Source organism: Cetorhinus maximus, chromosome 8, assembly GCF_964194155.1.
Source record: "Cetorhinus maximus chromosome 8, sCetMax3.hap1.1, whole genome shotgun sequence".
NCBI lineage: Eukaryota > Metazoa > Chordata > Chondrichthyes > Lamniformes > Cetorhinidae > Cetorhinus > Cetorhinus maximus.
The window spans coordinates 65,630,730-65,651,569 of NC_135886.1; the positions used below are offsets into that span (position 1 = coordinate 65,630,730).

The window sequence follows — 20,840 nt, forward strand, 5'->3', positions numbered from 1 at the left end:
GAAACTTTAAAGGGTTGGGATTATTGGCAATTTTATTGCCTTGTAGTGAAATGATTTTTTTTTTAACATAGTGGAAAGTAATGAATGAATGAATGAATGACTTGTTTTTATTTTTCTTTTCACATCCTATTGCCACTATAGGGTTTATTGCTCTATGCAGAGTATAGTGGATTAATGTGCATGGAAGTGTCATTGCTTGGCATAGAAGCATGAGGAGTCATGGGGGTAAGTAGAGGGGCACAGCTTGGCAGTGGGGGGCATGAGGACGACCTTTTGAACTCACCTTTTCAAAGGTGCCCTCATGCTGACTCTACTTCACAACTCCTCTGAGGGGCCGTGAACCATGACTCTTTAAAAACCTGGCCTGACTCCAAGAAAATTGCAAAGGAGTAGGGCATGCTTATTTCCACAATGGAGCTGACCAGGTCATGAGTGCCGGGTGTGGGCTTCTGAGCTGAACCAGCCTTCACCTTAAAAGGTGCTCCTGAAACCCAGGCAACCTGGGAATGGGGTTGGGAATCACAGATTCGGAATCTGTCAGCCATTTTTAAAGGGCTCCTGTGTCAACCCGACTCAGCGGAAAGTCCAGCCCATTAATTCTCTTCCTCTCACCATTGATGCTGCCAGACCTGCTGAGTATTTGAGCATTTTCTATTTTTTATTTCAAAATCCTCAATGGCCGAGGCAAAATAAATATCAACTGGATTGAAGTTCAACTTTGGCAGTGACAAAAAGGCGACCTGTTATATACCTGACTTACCTCTTCATCCATTTTAAAGGGCAAGGAAATTGAGCAGGGCTGTCTAATGGGTGGTTGATCTAATATCATGTACTTTCTGCTCCGGTCGAAGTTTTATTTCTCCTCTGTTATGTTTTACATACTTCCATAGTCTACAATAAGAGGGCTACCTGAAGCCTTAAGTTTAGAACAGGGGTTTAGTTGCATCTACTTTACAAAAGGTGGTGAGTGTATTGAGTGAGCAGCTATGGGAAACAGTATCGACTGATTGTAACAGCAAACTCGGCAAGATCTCCAGAAGTACCTTCAGAGAGCATACGAGAGAGATCATTAGATATTACGCTTCTAAGCCCTTGACACGGGTCAAATGGGTCAAGGTAGTCTTCTTCAGTTCCAGACATTCCTATGTTTTATGAATATGAGTTGCAAATAAATATCGATAATATTTAAATTCAGTTACAATATACTGAAAAGTGTTAAACATACCCTTTGCACACTTACTATTCCTTTATATTCAACTGCTTTTATTACAATCCTGTTTGTTTACTATTCAATTGGATTCAATACTGTAAATGTTGTACCAGCAATACAGGAAAATCTAACAAGTTACTCTCCATGTTCAGGTGGTTTATTTCACTGCGACATTCCCTTATGTGGTTCTGACCATACTCCTGATCCGAGGTGTTACCCTGGAGGGAGCCGATAAAGGAATTGATTTCTACATTGGAAGACAGTCAGACTTCTCCAAACTGGCTAATGCTGAGGTAAACACATCATGATAATCAATTCCATTCACTTTTCTCAGTCAAACCATTTGAGTTTTATATTTTTCTTTTTAAAACAATTTGTCAATCAACACTGTCAGGTATATATCCTATCAACCTGTATGTATCCCATTTCATTTTAGCATGATGGCAGCAGAATGTGGAAAGTAGCTATTGGAATGGGATCTGACTGTTAGCTGGTTCCTATTGCCCTTTAGATATGGGCTTATGTCTTATATCGAAAAGCTTTTGGTGGGATTTTCAACTTTGATGTCTAGTTGGAACATGCCAGAGTGAACTGCCCATCAGTTGTAAGATCCGGTCAATTTTCACGCCGTTGGTTTCAATGTGTGAAGATTAAATTTACTCTATAATCCATGCCATGGGTCACTGCACAGGTAATGACCTATGAAAAAATACCTTCCTTAACTGTTGTTGCTTTCAGTAAAAGAATGGCGGTCACTGGGTTTCAGTGTACAAGCTACAAGTAAAGAATCAAATCACTCACTAGAAAACATGGCTGACAGTGGAAAACATCGAGGCTCCTGGAGGGAATTTGGCAGCAAGTCCTAGACAGGGAGACGGAACGATGGCCCGGCTGTTTAATGGAGATACTGTTCAGTCAGCTTACCCTGTGTTCCTCATGGCTACTATAGTTTTATCTATTGAACGAGTTCAACTGAAATCTTCCACTGCTGATGAATTCTACTTTTTATTTATAAGGTCTGGAAAGATGCTGCAACACAAATTTTTTATTCTATCGCAGTGGCTTTTGGAGGCTTAACAACACTGTCATCCTACAACAAATTCCACAATAACTGTTACCAAGATACCATCATTGTCTGTGTTGTTAATTGTGCTACGAGTGTGTTTGCTGGATTTGCCACCTTCTCCATCCTTGGACACATGGCTCATGTACAAGGCAAGCCTGTTTCAGAAGTTGCACAGTCAGGTAAATGCAGAATGAAATTTACTGTTTTTCTGTTAAAATGTTTCCAAACTGAAGAGATGAAAGTGTGCTCGCCAGTATTTGCAGTTTCATAGAAAAATGGGGGAATAATGGAATTGCAATCTCTGAAACATCAGTAAAGATCCCCGAATGCCATGTAATTAAATTGGCATTGATGTATTCAGTCACTATAAACAAGTGACCTTGCAATAATTAGTTGACATACGGTTCATCAATCCAGCATCACATTCCTGAGCTAGCTGCTTTGTGCTGTGGATATATAAGGTTTAACAGAAAGATAAAGGTGTTAGCTTCTTCTGGACATTACTGCAATGCTAACCCACCCATTGAGGTACTTGAATAATGACACATGCCCTTCTCAAGGGCAATTAGGGATGGGCAATAAAATGCTGGCCTAGCCACCAATGCCCACATCCCGTGAAAGAATAAAAAATGCAATCAGCTGGATTCACCGTGCGGTATCCACTGTTCTGTTCTGAATAAGTGAAAGTGTTGATATCGTATGATGTGGGCATGGCCACAGTGGCATGTGAGAAGCCTGGAGATACAGCTGACCTTCTCCTCCTCTCGCTGGCACTAGCCCCTAGACAAAGTTGAGGGGAATGGGGGGTGCGGGTAGTGTGGGGTGGTGGCGGGGGTTTGGGTCTGCCCACAAGTCATGTTAATGTTTCAGAACAGAAAATCTCAACATGTGGGCTTGACAGGAACAGCAGACTTTGGGTGTCACACTCGACTGTGGCACCAGGTAAGAGGCAATGGAAAAATAACTCCAGATCTCTGTAAGATCCCACTCTAAATCACTCTCAATTTGAAAGATAGAGGCTTACATTTCAATTACTCTTTTACAATGGCTTTAAAACTGTTGGATTTTGTTTGCTCTCTGGAACTTACTTATAGAATGATCAATGCCACAAAACAAGATTGGAGAGATTTGTTTGTGCCACTTAAATAAATGACCTCAGTTTAGAGCATGTTTCTTTTAAACTGCATTAATTGTATGATTTCAATTGTATCCACTGTTTAGGTTTCGGGTTGGCTTTCATCGCCTACCCAGACGCTCTTGTACAATTACCAGTATCGCCTTTATGGTCCATTTTATTTTTCTTCATGCTGATCACTCTGGGACTCGACAGTCAATTTGCATCTGTAGGTAAGAGTGACATTACTTCATTTCACCAGTCTCTTTCCATTTATCAAAGGAAGTTTCTTGTGTTTTGCAGTATCATTTTGATTAGGAGTAACTCAACCCCTTGAGCCACCATTTAGACAAAACATTAAACCAAGGCCTCATCTGCCCTCTTGAGTGGACATAAAATATCCCATAACACAAAAGGCGAGTTCTTTCCAGTGGCCTGGTCAATATTTATCACTCAACAAACTACACAAATTATCTACTTGCCATCTCATTGCTATTTATGGGAACATGCCGCGCACAGATTGGCTGCTTACAACAGTGGCTACACATCATTGGCGGTGAAGCATTTCAGGATATCCCAAAGTTGTGAAACATGCTATATAAATACAAATTCTACCTTCCTTCTTTCTATGGTGTGTTGTCGCTTGTTTAGAGCAACCAACCCCCTTCTGCCTTTAATGAGACTTGAGGTTTCTTTGGTTCAGCACAAACTGGTCAGTTGGTATAAAAGTTCAATATGTTTTATTTTTCACCAGAAACAATTATGACTAGCTTGCAGGATGAGTTCCCTGCACTCCTGCGAACAAAACGATATTATCTGACAAGTGTCATTTGTTTGCTGTTATATCTCTTCGGCCTGGTTTGTGTAACACAGGTAGGAAGCCCTTTAATAGAGCATTAGATGTTTATCATTAGATTTCAGTGGCTCTATATGAGAGATAGGTTTTTCAAACCACACGGACTGTAAGGGGTGCACGGATGAGAGACTACACCTGAGTGAGACAGAGACAGAATATAGAGTTTGGAATTTGGTTCACAGGGGCAAAGAGGAGCTGCATCTTAAAACCTTTTTATTGGTCTCCAGTATATGGTGAGTTTTTCTTTCCTTGTCTCTAAGCTAGGAAAGTGCAAGTTTCTATTATATTACTTTAGCTTTGTAAATGTTAACTAATTCACTAATTAAATAAATACATTTAGTAGGGTGTATCAATACTAGTAAGTTGCATTAGTATTGGTAATGTTATATAGCAGTAGCAAGGTTAACTAATAAAGGAGACAAAAACAAAAAATTCTGGGCAGATGGAAGGAGTGGCAGTGGGGAAGCATTTTGGTGGTAGTAATCATAATTCAGTTAGTTTTAACATCATTATGGAAAAGGATAGAACAGGAGTTAGAGTTCTAAATTGGGGCAAGGCCAGTTTCACTAAGCTGAGGAGTGATTTAGCAAAAGTGGGCCGGAAACAGCTACTTGAAAGTAAATCAATGTCAAAGTAGTGGGGGTTATCAAAAGGAAAGGTTCAAGGGGTTTAGAGTAAACATGTTCCCACAAAGTAAAAGGGTGGGTCAGCCAAACCTAGAGCCCCCTGGATGCCAAGGAGCTTAGGAAAACAAAGAGAGGGTGTAAAAGAATATTGGCAAGCAAAATCAAGGTGAATCCAAAAATATTTGATCAATACAATAAGAGTAAGAGGATAATTAAGGGAAGAGTCGCACCCATGAAATACCAAAAAGGTAACATATGTGTAGAGGCAGAAGATGCAGATATGGTTCTTACTGAATACTTCACGTCTGTCTTCACAAAAAAGGAGGGGGGGTGGGGGCAATGCAGTTTTGTGAGTGTACGGAGTGTGAAGTATTGAATGTTATCAACATAAGGATAGAGAAAGTATTAATGGGATTATCATTCTTGAAAGTGGATAAATATCCAGGGCCAGGTGAAATGTACCCAAGGTTGTTAAAAGAAGCCAGGGAGGAAATTGTGGAAGGTTTGACCATCATTTTCCAATCCTCACTGTGTACAGGCGAGGTGCCAGAGGATTGGAGGACTGTAACTGTTGTACCTTTGATTAAAAAGGGAGCAAGGGATAGACCAAATAATTAAAGGCCAGTCAGTCTAACCTCGGTAGTGGGCAAATTATTGGGATCAATTCTGAGACACAGGACAAGTCACCACTTAGAAAGACACAGATTAATCAAGGTCAGCATGGGTTTGTTAAGGGATAGAAGGTTGTGTCTGACTAATTTGATTGATTTTTTTTTGAGGAATGAGGAGGATTGAAGAGGGTAGAGTAGTTGATGTGGTCTATAAATTTTAGCAAGGCTTTTGACAAGGTTCCCCATGGCAGGCTGGTTAAAAAATTAAAAGCCCATGGGATCCAGGTGAATGTAGCAAGCTGGATACAAAATTGGCTCAGTGGCAGAAAACAAAGGGTAATTGTTGATGGATGTTTTTGCTGGAACTATATAAAACATTAGTTAGGCCACAACTTGTGTACTCATGCAGTTTTGGTCACCTTATTACAGAAAGGATGTAATTGCATTAGAGAGGGTACAGAGGAGATTTACGAGGATGTTGCCAGAAATGGAAAAATGCAGCTATGAGGAAAGATTGGATAGGCTGTTCCTTGGAACAGATGAGGCTGAGGGGAGATTTGTACAAAATTGTGAGGGGCCTGGATAGACTGGATGGGAAGGGCCTATTAACCTTAGCTGAGAGGTCAGTGACTGGGGGCATAGATTTAAAATGATTGGTAGAAAGATTAGAGGGGAGGTGAGGAAAGACTTTTCACCCAGAGGGTTGTGGGGGTTTAGAGCTCACTGCCTGAAAGGGTAGTAGAGCTCACTGCCTGAAAGGGTAGTAGAGGCAGAAACCAACTTACTTTGAAGGTGTCTGGATATGCACCACAAGTGCTGTAACCTGCAGGACTATAGCTGGAAAGTGGAATTGGGCTTGTTGGCTCATTTTTTGGATGGCAAGGCATGATGGGCTGAGTGGCCTCCTTCTGTAGCGTAAACTTTCTATGATTCTATGATTATGATGATTCTACCTGTTTGACTGGTGGTTATAATGTGTCAGGTGATTTTGAAAAGCAGACAAAAGATGAATCATTATTTATGAGTCCAACATCCAATTGCAAGGAATGTTAAGTTTTCATAGTAAATGGGAATTTTGCAGAGCACAGGGAGTCAATTTTTTAAATTTATTCCCTGAATGTGGGTGTCACTGGCTAGGCCAGCATTTATTGCTGATACCCATTTGCCCTTGAGAAGGTGGTGGTGAGCTGCCTTCTTGAACCGCTGCAGTCCATGTGGTGTAGGTACACCCACAGTGCTGTTAGGGAGGGAATTCCAAGGTTTTGACCCAGTGACAAAGAAGGAATGGCGATATATTTCCAAGTCAGAATGGTCTGTGCATTGGAGGAGAACTTGGAAGTCGCAGCTTTCACATGCACCTGCTCTTAACCTTCTAATTGGTGGAGGTCACAGGTTGGGAGGTGCTGTGGAAGAAATCTTGTCAAGCTGCTGCAGTGCATCTTGTCGATGGTACACACTGCTGCCACTGTGCATCACTGGTGGAGGGAGTGAGTGTTTAAGGAGGGGTGCCAATTAAGAAGGCTGTTTTGTCTTGAGTATTGTTGGAGCTGCACTCATCCAGGCAAGTGGAGAGTATTCCATCACACTCCTGACTTGTGCCTTGTAGATGGTGGACAGGCTTTGGGGAGGGTCAGGAGGTGGTTACTGCGTGGACTCCCCAGCTTCTGATCTGCTCTTTTAGCCAAAGTATTTATATGACTGGCCCAGCTAAGTTTTTGGTCAATGGTAACCCCAAGGAATGTTGATAGAGGGGGATTCTATAATGGTACTACTATTTATGGCAAGAAGAGGTTGTTATATTCTTTATTATGGATATAGCCATTGCCCAGTATTTGTATCAGCCCAAGCCTGAATGTTGCCAAAGACTTGCTGCACCTGGAGACAGACTGCTGGTATCTGAGGAGTTGCTCATGGAACTGAATACTGTGCAATTATCATTGAACATCCCCACTTTTGACTTTATGATAGAGGGAAGGTCATTGATGAAGCAGGCTCAAGGGGCCAAATGGCCAACTTCTGCTCCTATTTCCTATGTTCTTAAGATCCATTGGTTGTACGATTGGTTGGTGTCAGCGGTGGCTCAGTTGGTAGCACTCTCACCTCTGAATCAGAAAGTTCTGGTTCAGGTCCCACTCTAGGGCTTGAGCACCACAATCTAGGCTGACACTCCAGTGCAGTGCTGAGGAATTGCTGTTGGAGGTGCCATCTTTCAGATTAGACGTTAACTCGAGGCCCAGTCTGTGCTCTCAGGTAAACAGGAAAGATTGCATGGCACTATTTTGAAGAAGGAGGAGTTATCCCCAGACTCCTGGCTAATTTTTTTTGTGATGTTGATTGAGGAAAATCAAAACCAGTAAAGAGAAAGGAAACAAAATGGAGGCATTGGTTGCAGTCTGAAAATGTTGAACTCAATGCTGAATCTAGGGAAGGCTGTAAAATGTCTGGCCAAAACATGAGGTGCTGATCCTCAATTGAACTTCATTGGAATACAAGTTATGATTGATTTTTAATGAAGTAAAAGTGCTCAGTTTGGATGTTATAATGTGCTGTATTTTGAACAGTCTTTTTTTCTCTCCCATTATCTTCTTAGGCTGGGATTTACTGGGTGAATTTAATTGATCATTTCTGTGCTGGTTGGGGTCTCCTTATAACTGGTGGTCTGGAGTTCATCGGTATTAGCTGGATCTATGGTAAGCTGAACAGAAACAAAATGGAATCCATAAATAAAAGAAGTACTGGTCTTAATATTTCTTCAAAAGAAGCGGTTAAATTATGTTGTGATCTTGGCTGTCCTTCGTTTCAAAGATGGCTGGCAAAAAAAAAAACTTTCTGTACATGAAACAGGCTAATCAAGAACGGAGGGAGGCAGAAAACAAAAAACTATAGTCCAGTTAGCTTGATATCTGTCATGGAGGAGGAGTTAGAGTTGGTCATTAAAGGGGTAATAGCTGGAACTCAGAAAAGCTCAAGGTCATCACAAAGAGTCAGCACGGTTTTATGAAAGGGAAATCATGTTTAACCAATTTATTAGAGTTCATTGAAAGAGTAATGTTGTAGATAAAAACAAAAAACTACTGCGGATGCTGGAAATCCAAAACAAAAGCAGAATTACCTGGAAAAACTCAGCAGGTCTGGCAGCATCGGCGGAGAAGAAAAGAGTCGACGTTTCGAGTCCTCATGACCCTTCAACAGAACTGAGTATTATACTCAGTTCTGTTGAAGGGTCATGAGGACTCGAAACGTCGACTCTTTTCTTCTCTGCCGATGCTGCCAGACCTGCTGAGTTTTTCCAGGTAATTCTGTTTTTGAGTAATGTTGTAGGGTGGCCGAGTTGTACAATTAGTATTAGAGTTGAACTGCTGACACTTCTTGGGTGGAAACTTTAAGTTTATTTACAATATACTCAGCAGTAATTACACGTGTGCTTTCAACTCCAACTCTATTTCTACACTGACTGCTCAGGCAGCCTGTGCTACTCTCCTATTGGTTACTACAGATCATGTGATCTTCCTTAACAAGTATTATTCTTAAAGGTACATTAAACACTAAATAAGGCCATAATTACTACATTATTCCCCCATTAACTTGGCTATACATATTATATTTACAAGCACATATTTTTCAAGACAACATAATATTTACACTGGGTAAGGAATTTACGAGTTCAGTCTTTCAGGTGGTTTCCTGGTACGTGTGGAACGTCGCAGCTCCACAACTTCAGATTCTTTGTCAGGAACCTCCTTTCCAGAGTTGCCTGAACATCAGGTGCTTCGGTGGGAACTTGTAGTTCTGTATCCTTAACTCTTACAAGAATATCAGACATGTCTGTCCTAGGCTGAGTATCCTCAACAGCAAATGCAGACCCGGCCATGGTCACTGGTGGAAACATATTTTGGTGATTTGTCTCTCTCTACGTTAAATGGTCCACATGTTTATGGATGATCCGGCTTCCCCCCTCTACGCGGTAAGATAGAAGTCCAGTCTCCGCACTTATTTCATCCGGTAACCACTTTGGTCCTTCCCTGAAGTAATTCATGTATACCGGCTCTCCCACGGTAAATTTCCTCTCGTTACTATGCCATTTGTTACTAGTTTTCTGGCTTCCCTGACTCCTTTCTACCTTTCCCAGTAAATTTGGCATTACTAAACTCAATCTCTTCCTGAGATGGCGTCTCATCACTAATTCCACAGGTGTGGCACCTGTTATTGTGTGAGGAGTGGTCCTGTAATGAAAAAGAAAGAGTGCTAGTTTCGTTGCCAAGGAATTGCCAGTTAACTTTTTCATGCCTGTCTTGAACATTTGAACTGCCCTTTCAGCCAGTCCGTTTGAGGAAGGATGGTGCGGTGCAGTTTTCACATGAGTGATACCATTGAGGCTGATAAACCGTTGCAACTCAGCATTCATAAGTGCTGTGCTGCTATCAGAAATGATTACTTCTGGTAGTCCGTGAATGGCAAAACTCTGATGTAGTTTCTCAATTGTAGTGTCCGATGTTGGTGTCTTCACCTCATATACGTCCAACCATTTTGAATGGGCATCGACAATGAGCAGAAACATTGTTCTCAGGAAAGGTCCAACGTAGTTACTGTGTAACTGCACCCAGGGTCTACCTGGCCACTCCCATGGGTGTAATGGAGCTGTCACTGGCAACTTTTGCAGTTGCTGACATTGCACACAGTGCTTTACTAAACTCTACATTTCGCCATCCATCCCAGGCCACCATAAATAGCTGCGTGCTATGGTTTTTGTTCAGGAAATTCCTGGATGGGCACTGTGTAGATTAATTAAAAGTGGCTCTCTTCCCTTTGGAGGAACTATCACTCGTCCTTCTCACAATAAGATGCTCTCCTGGCTGGTTATTACATGTCTTCTGTTGAAGTGCGGTTTCATTTAATCAGATACGGGCTCCTGTGACCAACCATGTTGCACATGTTCTTGTACTTGAGATTGGACTGGGTCCTGACTTGTCCAGTCTCTAATCTGTCAAGCGCACACTGGTGAGGAATCTAAGAAATTTAACAGCAAAACAAGTTCCTGTGGAACTGGGACATGCTCAAGATTTTCTTGTGAAGGCAAACGACAAAGAGTGTTGGTGTTTGCAATTTGCTTGCCAGGCCTATGTACGAAAGTGTATTCGTATGCTGCCAGAATTAAAGCCCATCGTTGTATTCTTGCTGAGGCTATGGGTGGTATAGCCTTTTCCTCACTAAACAGCCCTAGCAATGGTTTGTGATCTGAAACAATTGTAAAATGGCGGCCGTGTACGTACTGGTGAAATTTCTTGACACTAAAGATGATGGACAGGCCTTCTTTTTCTATCTGTGAATATCCCTTTTCCGCTGTGACAAGCGTCCTTGATACAAATCCTATTGGCTGTTCCGTGCTGTCATCCATCCAGTGAGAGAGCACTGCTCCCACTCTGTAGGGAGATGCGTCACATGTCAACACCAATTCTTTCGTCTGGTACTAATGCACTAATAGATTGGACAAGTGCAACAATTGTTTCAGCTTTATGAAAGCTTCTTTCTGGGGCACCTCCCAAGACCAACCTTGGTTCTTTTTGAGTAGAGAATGCTGGGGGGCAGCACTGTAAACAAACTGGGTAAGAACCGCCCATAATTGTTGATCATTCCAAAGAATGATTTGAGCTGTGAGGCATTCTTTGCCGTAGGTGCCTCTCATGTGGCTCTCACTTTCTCTTCAACGGGGTGAAGGCCCTGAATCTACCTGGTGACCCAAATAGATTACTTCCCTCACTTGGAATGTGCACTTTTCTTTTTTTGGTCACACTCCAGCTTGCAAGAAACGTTTTAAGACTTCTCCTAAGTTTGCCAAATTCTCCTTTTCAGTGAAGCCTGTCACCAGTACATTGTCTAAATAGACTACAGCCTGGGGCAGTCCCTGCAGTAAGCTTTCCGTTGTTCCCGGAAAGGTGGCACAAGTGGAAGAGACACCGAAAGGCAATCGGATATATTGGTACAAGCCTTTGTGGGTATTAATTGTGACAAATCCCCGATAGGCATTATCCAATTCTAGTTGTTGATAAGCATGACTCATATCAAGCTTTGTGTACATTGTCCCTCCTGCCAGCTTGGCATACAGATCTTCAATTTTTGGAATGGAGTACCTGTTCAGTTTGGCTACTTTGTTAACTGTCAGTTTGTACTCCCTACAAATTCGGACACTTTGGTTGGGTTTAAGGACAGGGACTATGGGTGCTGCCCATTCTGAGAACTGAAGAAGTTGTATAACTCCCACTTTCTCTAGCTTGTTCAGTTCAATGTTGACTTATTCTTGCAGTGCGTATGGCACCAATCTCACCTTCATGAAGCACATGAACCAAACACATCTTCCCTTCACCCCCCCCGGTGGCATTCCGTAGGGATCGTTCCCTCCGGGACACCCTGGTCCACTCCTCCATCACCCCCTACTCCTCAACCCCCACCTATGGCACCTCCCCCTGCCCACGCAGAAGATGCAACACCTGCCCCTTCACTTCCTCTCTCCTCACCGTCCAAGGGCCCAAACACTCCTTTCAAGTGAAGCAGCATTTCACTTGCATTTCCCCTAACTTAGTCTACTGCATTCGTTGCTCCCAATGCGGTCTCCTCTACATTGGAGAGACTAAACGCAAACTGGGCGACCGCTTTGCTGAACACCTGCGGTCTGTCCGCAAGAAAGACCCAAACCTCCCCGTCGCTTGCCATTTTAACGCTCCACCCTGCTCTCTTGCCCACATGTCTGTCCTTGGCTTGCTGCATTGTTCCAGTGAAGCCCAACGCAAACTGGAGGAACAGCACCTCATCTTCCGACTAGGCACTTTACAGCCTTCCGGGCTGAATATTGAATTCAACAACTTTAGATCTTAAACTCCCTCCCCCAATCCCCACCCCATTTCTTCCCCCTCCCTTTTGTTTTTTTCAATAATTTATATAGATTTTTCTTTTCCCACCTATTTCCATTATTTTTAAATCTACAACTGTAATACCTTGTCAGCCTTTCCACCCCACCCCCACTAGAGCTGTACCTTGAGTGTCCTGCCATCCATTCTTAATTAGCACATTTTCTTAGATAATATCACCACCTTCAACACCTCTTTGTTCCTTTTGTCTGTGACATCTTTTGATTATCTGCTCCTATCACTGCTTGCTTGTTCCTACAACCACCCGCCCCCACAACTTCTCTCCCCCCCTCCCCGCAACTTAAACCAGCTTATATTTCACCCCTCTCCTAACTATACTCAGTTCTGCTGAAGGGTCATGAGGACTCGAAACGTCAACTCTTTTCTTCTCCGCCGATGCTGCCAGACCTGCTGAGTTTTCCCAGGTAATTCTGTTTTTGTGCTGTTTCCCGCTTCTCGGCAGAGTCTCGCTTTTTCGCGCCCTTTTCGGCTGAGTTTTCCCTCCTGATGTGGAGGATGGCACCGTTTTGCACACCCTGTATTAGTTATGAATCTCTTACAGTGCTTTCCACGGCCGGCGCTTTCTCTAGCACCTCCTTGAATTCCAGATTCACTTCGGACAATAATATTTTCTGAATAGTGTCCTCTTTCACACCACACACCAAACAATCACTGAGCATGTCGCTCAGAGTTGTATCAAACTCAAAATGTTCTGTTAGCTCTTCAGATTTGCCACGTACCATGCAATCTTCTCATCTGGGGCTCTATTTTGTGAATTAAACCTGAACCTCTGCATCATGACTGAGGGCTTGGGTTGAAAGTGACCCTTCACAAGATCCACCAATTCATCGAAATTCGTCAAATCTGGGACACTGGGTGCCATCAAACTTTGAATCAGACTGTAGGTTTTGCTCCCACAAGTACTCAAGAGGATCGTTCGCCTCTTCTCTTCCCCCATAATCTCATTTAATTGAAAAAAGAACGTGAGGCATTCTATGTATTGAGACCAATCATCTGTGGCTGGCTCAAATTGTGGCATTTTGAGAGGGGATAACTTTTTCAATTCTAACAGAGCTCTCTGCTTATAATCACTGGGTGAGGTCCAGTGTCAATTTCTTTCTATTTGATTTCTTCCGTTCAATCCTGTTTTATCCTCTTTGCCAGTTTGTTGTAGGGTGGCCGAGTTGTACTATTGGTAATAGAGTTGAACTGCAGACACTTCTTGGGTGGAAACTTTAAGTTTATTTACATGATACTCAGCAGCAACTACACGTGTGGTTTCAACTCCAACTCTATCTCTACACTGACTGCTCAGGTAGTCTGCACTACTCTTCTAGTGGTTATTCCAGATCATGTGATCTTCCTTAACAAGTATAATTCTTAAAGGTACATTACACACTAAATAGAGCCGTAATTACTACAATTAACATGCGTAGTGGATAGAGGGGAGCCTGTGGGCATACTGTACTGGGATTTCCAGAAAGTATTTGATAAGTTGCCACATCAAAGGTCATTGCAGAAAATAAAAGCTCATAGTGAAGGGAGTAACATATTAGCCTGGATATAATATTGACTGGCTGGCAGAAAACAGAGAGTATGCATAAATGGTTGTTTGTCTGATTGGCAGGATGTGATGAGTGGATTCTCGCAGGGGTCTGTGCTCGAGCCTGAACTTTTTACAATTTACATCTATGACTTAGATGAGGAGAGCGAAGCCATGGGAACTAAATTTGCAGATGACACAAAGATAGGTAGGAAAGTAAGTTGTGAAGAAGACAAAGAGAGTTTCCAGATGGATAGATCAGTCGAGTGGGTTGGCAAAAATCTGGCAGATAGAGTATAATGTGGAGAAATGTGAAGTTGTTCACTTTGGCAGGAAGATTAAAAAAGCAGAGTGTTACTTAAACGGAGAACAACTGCAGAATTCCAAGGTGCAGAGGGATCTAGGTGTTCTTGGCATGAGTCACAAAAAGTTAGTATGCAGGTACACCACATAATCAAAAAGGCTAATGGAATACTATCTTTTATTACAAGGGGAATTGAACATAAAAGTAAGGATCAAAAACAAAAATACCTGGAAAAATTCAGCAGGTATGACAGCATCTGCGGAGAGGAATACAGTTAACGTTTCGAGTCTGAATGACTTTTCACCAGAACAGTCATACGGACTCGAAACGTTAACTGTGTTCCTCTCTGCAGATGCTGTCAGACCTGCTGAGTTTTTCCAGGTATTTTTGTTTTTGTTTCGGATTTCCAGCATCCGCAGTTTTTTGCTTTTATAAAAGTAAGGATGTTTGCTTTGGTTATACAGGGCATTGGTGAGACCGCATCTCGAATATTGTGTGCAGCTTTAGTCTCCTTATTTAAGGAAGGATGTAAATGCATTAGACATGGTTCAAAGGAGGTTTACTAGACTGATATCTGGAATGTGCGGGTAGCCTTATGAGGAAAGGTTGACAGATTGGGCTTGTTTCCATTGGAGTTTAGAAGAGTGAGTGGTGGCTTGATTCAAATATACAAGATCCTGAACGACCTTGACAAGGTGGATGTGGAAAGAACATTTCCTCTTGTGGGTGAGTCCAGAACTAGGGGGCACTGTTTTAAAATTATGGATTGCCCTCTTAGGACAGAGATGAGGAGAATTATTTTCTCTCAGAGGGTTGTGCGACTTTGGAACTCTCTGCCTCAGAAGGTGGTGGAGGCAGGGCCATTAAATATTTTTAAGGCAGAGGTAGATAGATTCTTGTTAGGCAAGGGAATCAAAAGTTATCAGGGGGTAGTTGGGAATGTGGAAATCAAAACACAAACAGATCAGCCGTGATCTTATTGAATAGCGGGGCGAGCACGAGGGGCCAAATGGCCTACTCCTGTTCCTATTTCATATGTTTGTATGTAATCTATAGACCTGCAATAGCCAGCTTGTTCATCCTGTGTGAAATCCTGAATGATCCTTTTTCTGATTTAACCTGTTTATTAGTGATACCCAGTATGAGATGAACTTCTACAGTAAACAAGCTGCCCTGAAGACTGGACAAACCAAGTGACTGTGTCTCTGCTTTCTTGTTGTTCACAGGGGTAAACAGATTCATCAAGGACATTGAGATGATGATTGGGGAAAGGAATTGGCTCTTCTGGCTGTGGTGGAGATTGTGTTGGATTTTTATCTCTCCATGTTTGCTGGCAGTAAGGAGATGTTACATCTTTTAGTGATTTAAACTGAAAATAATCACTGCAGATAGTCTCTCATTCCATTTCTGATCTTGTTTTGTGCATTCATTTCATCCAGGTAATTTTAATCTGGTCCTTAGCAACATTTGCCTCACCAACATATGGATCTGTTGAGTACCCTGTCTGGGCAACAGCACTTGGCTGGTGTATGATAATCTTCTGTATTATGTGGATCCCCATTGTAGCCGTAATGAAAATTATCCGAGCTAAGGGCTCCACCTTGTGCCAGGTAAAGGAACAACTTGATATTATCAAACTGTCTTGTGGTAAGGTTTGAATTCTTAAAGATGGAGGGTATCAGTGCAGAGTAGCAGAGAACTTTCCCATTTATGAACCAGTGTCAACGCCAGGCATTCGTAACTCAGATATGTTAAAGAGAGCTGGAGAGCATTTGTTCTGTGCCCTGTTTTTTGCTCTAACAATGTGCCTTGATCTCATTGTTGAAGAGTATCCAACAACAGACGATTGCAAAAGAATATGCATAATGCTACTCATTCTTGAGTTTTTTGCTGTGTGAAATTATCAATTTAGTACCAATGACAACCAATGTTTTCAAAGTAAATTCAGGACTCATGGATTTACAGCGGGGAAACAAAGGAGATTATTCTTCTTGTTGTCTGGTCTGCATACAGGTTGTGGTCCCCGAGGTGAAAGAATTATGATCTAGAAATTGAATTGGGCCTCATTCATGAAAAAAAATGAAAACATAAGAAATAGGAGCGGGAGTAGACGAGTCTGCCCCTCAAGTCTCCTCTGCCATTCAATGTGATCATGACTGACCTTTGACATCAAGTCCACTTTTCAATCTGATCCCCATATCCCAACAGGTTGCATCCCTTTGCAGTGCACACTGCATGGGCCTAATGAGGTCAGCAATAAGGCCACGGCAAATTGGTCCTCAGCCTTATTAGGATATAAGGTACATGCTGCATGTAGTCATTAATTAATTTTTCAAAGGGGCCTCAAACAGGCTTGAGGCCACTGAATTGCATATGCTGCTATGTGGTCTTGTTGTTTTTTGGTTCCCAGATGTTATTAATAATCACACCTTAAACCTTGAAAGATCAGAACTCTTGTAAACAAGGAGGACTGGCATGAACTGATCCTGTTACACACCACATCAGTCTCTCGTGCAGCCATGAAACGTGGCCCCCTGGAACACTTGCACATAACAATTTAGTTCCTAGCTAATTGGTTCCCACCTCTTTACAGATATTTACAGATAATACAACAATATATAACATATATTGAAGCAGTCCATGTCCAAATGGACAATACCCAGGTTTGGGCTGACAAGTGGCAAATAACATTTGCGCCACACAAGTGTCATGCAATGACCATCTCCAACAAGAGAGAATCCAACCAGCACCCCTTGACGTTCAATGGCATTACCATCACTGAATCCCCCACTAGCAGCATCCTGGGGATTACCATTGACCAGAAACTGAACTGGACTAGCCATATAAATACCATGGGCTACAAGAGCAGGTCAGAGGCTAGGAATCCTGTGACGAGTAACTCACCTCCTGACTCCCCAAAGCCTGTCCATGATCTACAAGGCACAAGTCAGGAGTGTCATGGAATACTCCCCACTTGCCTGGATGAGTGCAGCTTCCACAATACTCAAGAAGCTTGACACCATCCAGGAAAAAGCAGCCCACTTGATTGGCGCCACATCCACAAACATTCACTCCTTCCACCACCAACGCACAGTAGCAGAAGTGTGTACCGTCTACAAGATGCACTGCAGGAATTCACCAAGACTCCTTCGACATCACCTTCCAAAACCATGACCACTACCATCTAGAAGGACAAGGGCAACAGATACATGGGAACACCACCACCTGGAAGTTCCCCTCCAAGTCACTCATCACCCTGACTTGGAAATATATCGCCGTTCCTTCACTTTTGCTGGGTCAAAATCCCTTCCTAACAGCACTGTGGGTGTACCTACACCACATGGACTGCACCGGTTCAAGAAGGCAGCTCACCACCTCCTTCTCAAGGGCAATTAGCGATGGGCAATAAATGCTGGCCTAGGCAACGAAGCCCACATTCCATTAATGAATAAAAAAAATGCAATGGACCTTTCAGTAGTTTCAGATGTGCATCCTTGGCACCTACTGAGAAGTCCAATCAGCGCAGAATGAGAGTATACACACCACTTGCATTATTGAAGTCTTTGACATCCCATGACACCTGTAAAATGGGCACAAGGGAATACAATTTCCTGTGTTAACCACTGAGGTAACTGCTACCAGTTTTTACCCATTTGTAGACAAATGGATCCAGACCAATGGGGAATGACCAGCACCCACTCCTTTTGAAATCCAGCAGACACTAGCATTTTGAATCAACAATCTAATCCAATCAAAGCAGCAATGCCAAATCATTTCAGTACCCCAAACCAGGCCACACTGAGTTTTTCCAGCATTTTCAATTTTTGTTTCAGATTTCCAGCATCCGCAGTACTTTGCTTTTTGCTCTGGATCCCAGTGTGGCCTGGTTTGGGGAACTGAAATTATTATCACACTCCTGACTTGTGCCTTGTAGATCGTGGACAAGCTTTGGGGAGTCAGGAGGTGAGTTACTCGTCGCAGGATTCCTAGCCTCTGACCTGCTCTTGTAGCCCATGGTATTTATATGGCTAGTCCAGTTCAGTTTCTGGTCAACGGTAGTCCCCCGGATGCTGCTAGTGGGGGATTCAGTGATGGTAATGCCATTGAACGTCAAGGGGTGCTGGTTGGATTCTCTCTTGTTGGAGATGGGCATTGCCTGACACTTGTGTGGCGCAAATGTTATTTGCCACTTGTCAGCCCAAACCTGGATATTGTCCATTTGGACATAGACTGCTTCAATATATGTTATATATTGTTGTATTATCTGTAAATACCTGTAAAGAGATAGGAACCAATTAGCTAGGAACTAAATTGTTATGTGCAAGTGTTCCAGGGGGCCACGTTTCATGGCTGCACAAGAGACTGATGTGGTGTGTAACAGGATCAGTTCAAGCCAGTCCTCCTTGTTTACAAGAGTTCTGATCTTTCAAGGTTTAAAGTGTGATTATTAATAACATCTGGGAACCAAAAAACAACAAGACCACATAGCAGCATATGCAATTCAGAGGCCTCAAGCCTGTTTGAGGCCCCTTTGAGAAATTAATTAGAAATAAACAGTCAACGTTTCGAGCCCTTGTGAAGAAGAGTCATAAGGACTCGAAACGTTAACGCTTTTTTTTCTCTGCACAGATGCTGTTAGACCTGCTGAGTTTTTCCAGCATTTTCTGGTTTTGTTTCACACTGGGATTCATCCTTAAAAGGCATGAAATGTAAGATTGTCATCATTCAGCCCATCTACAGTCCAGAAACACCAAACACAAACTATTAAACCTCTTACCTTTCTTTTCACAGAGAATTACGGCTGCTTGCACATCAGCACCAGACTGGGGTCCATACTTGAAACAACACAGAGGGGAAAGATACAACAACCAGGACCACCCTGAACAAAAAATCAGCAATGTGCAACTTCGTGATATTCATGAAATAACGCCAAATTTCTAGGGAACATGTTTCTGTTTAACTTGCAATTCATTTTTAAATAATAATTTTAGAGGCTGGAAATTTATGAAGACAAATATCTTATTGTAAATATTTTTCATTCTGAACAATAGTTCAAAGTGAAGATTATGGTATTTTTCTGCTGAGAAGCACATTTCTGATGCACTTCTGGAGGTTTACATTGATTTTGCACGATAATGACAAACGCCACTCTCTGTTACAGTGCTGTTAAAAATGACCTGGCTTACTAGATCTACATGAGCTTTTGAAAAAAACTGTGATTGAATCACAAGTAAGTAATTTGGAAAATGTTTGTTACAGATGACCCAGTTGAGAGCTTTAAGTCAAGACACTGCCCACACTTTGTCTGTTGAATGACTAAGTTATGTATATTTTACACATTAGCTTTTGCGCAACACAGATTAATAACCCACAGATATGTTGAGAATCCAGTCATCGCTCTGTTAGAATAGCCAAAGAGACCAATAACCCTTTAAAAGATAATGGGCGGAATTTTGCCCTTGGTGGGCGTGTGGGCCCCACCGTCTCGGCAGCGGGCCCCGCCACCGAAGCGGGGCCCGCCGCCATTTTGAGTGGGCGGGCCAATTAAGGCCCACCCAGCGGCCTGCCCGACAGGAAGTGCTATGCTCTTCTGGTGCGGGGGGAGGGATTCCCCAACTGTCAAAGTGCGCTCTTTCATGCTTGCGTGCAAAAGAGCACACATCTCCCTGAGGCAAAGTCCTGTCTCAGGGAGAGCGCTGACAGGTAAGAAAAGTCAAAAAACAGAAAAATTTTTAAATTATTAACATGTCCCCCTCATGTACAATGTCACACGAGATGGGACATGTTAATAAAAAGGACCTAAACTTTATTAGGCTTTTTAAAAACGGACATGAAACCTCATCCCGCCAGTGGATGAGGTTTCATGTATTATCAGAAGCCCGCTGGGGCTCCTGGCCTGCCCGCCAGCCTTAAGGTTGGACGGGCAGGGTCTTTAATTATCTTAATTATCCTTTCAATGTCCTCAATTGGCCATTGACAGGTCGGCAGGCTTACAGCTGATTTCGCTGTCCGCCCGCCATCCTAAAGATTTAAAGGGACTGGGATGACGTTGGGGATTCCTCCTGATGTCATCCCGCGTCATTTTCCCGTTGGTGAGCGGGCCCCGCCCCCAAATCACCGATGGGAAAATTGAGGCCAATGATTCTGCAAACAACCCCAACAGAAAGAATCCAATGGACAAGATTTCACTTCTTAAAACTTTGCTGTAGGAATAGCACGAAAATCGACATACTTCAAACATCAAGTAACAGACAAGTAATACTTCAATTAATGCAACCAATTTCATTCCAAGCTGATACCACAAATGCTACCTGCAGACATATGGCTTCAAGTTCTTTCTAGCTTTCCAGCAGCGTTCCACAACTCCTCAACACACCGGGTACAATCTTCCATGGATCTTCGGTAACCGCTCCACTCGGTCGGAGTTTTCCATATATGATTATCATCCGCAAGGTATACTTCGATGAACCCTCTCCCCCTCCAGTCAACTAGGTCCTGACAGCAAAGATTCCAACATTCCCCTTTATCTGACCTCTTTAACAAACCCCATTAAACCGTCCTAGTTGGCTCTAGTAAAACTGCCTTTTCCACAGAGAGGTTGCTCCTTC

General features: G+C 42.7%; 1 protein-coding gene across 3 annotated transcripts in view; it reads left to right on the plus strand.

Moving 5' to 3' along the window:
* LOC144683688 (sodium- and chloride-dependent neutral and basic amino acid transporter B(0+)-like) overlaps positions 1-19,644 on the plus strand; it is a 59,534-nt gene extending 39,890 nt beyond the window's left edge. For all 3 annotated transcript variants that reach the window (XM_078546956.1, XM_078546957.1, XM_078546959.1), the window contains 8 exons: positions 1,363-1,503; positions 2,227-2,455; positions 3,498-3,623; positions 4,145-4,263; positions 8,074-8,173; positions 15,459-15,568; positions 15,672-15,842; positions 19,024-19,644. In XM_078546956.1, coding sequence (XP_078403082.1) covers positions 1,363-1,503; positions 2,227-2,455; positions 3,498-3,623; positions 4,145-4,263; positions 8,074-8,173; positions 15,459-15,568; positions 15,672-15,842; positions 19,024-19,173 — 1,146 coding nt within the window. In that variant the 3' untranslated portion in view covers positions 19,174-19,644. The remainder of the gene's footprint in view (positions 1-1,362; positions 1,504-2,226; positions 2,456-3,497; positions 3,624-4,144; positions 4,264-8,073; positions 8,174-15,458; positions 15,569-15,671; positions 15,843-19,023) is intronic.
* Positions 19,645-20,840: the final 1,196 nt, after the last annotated feature.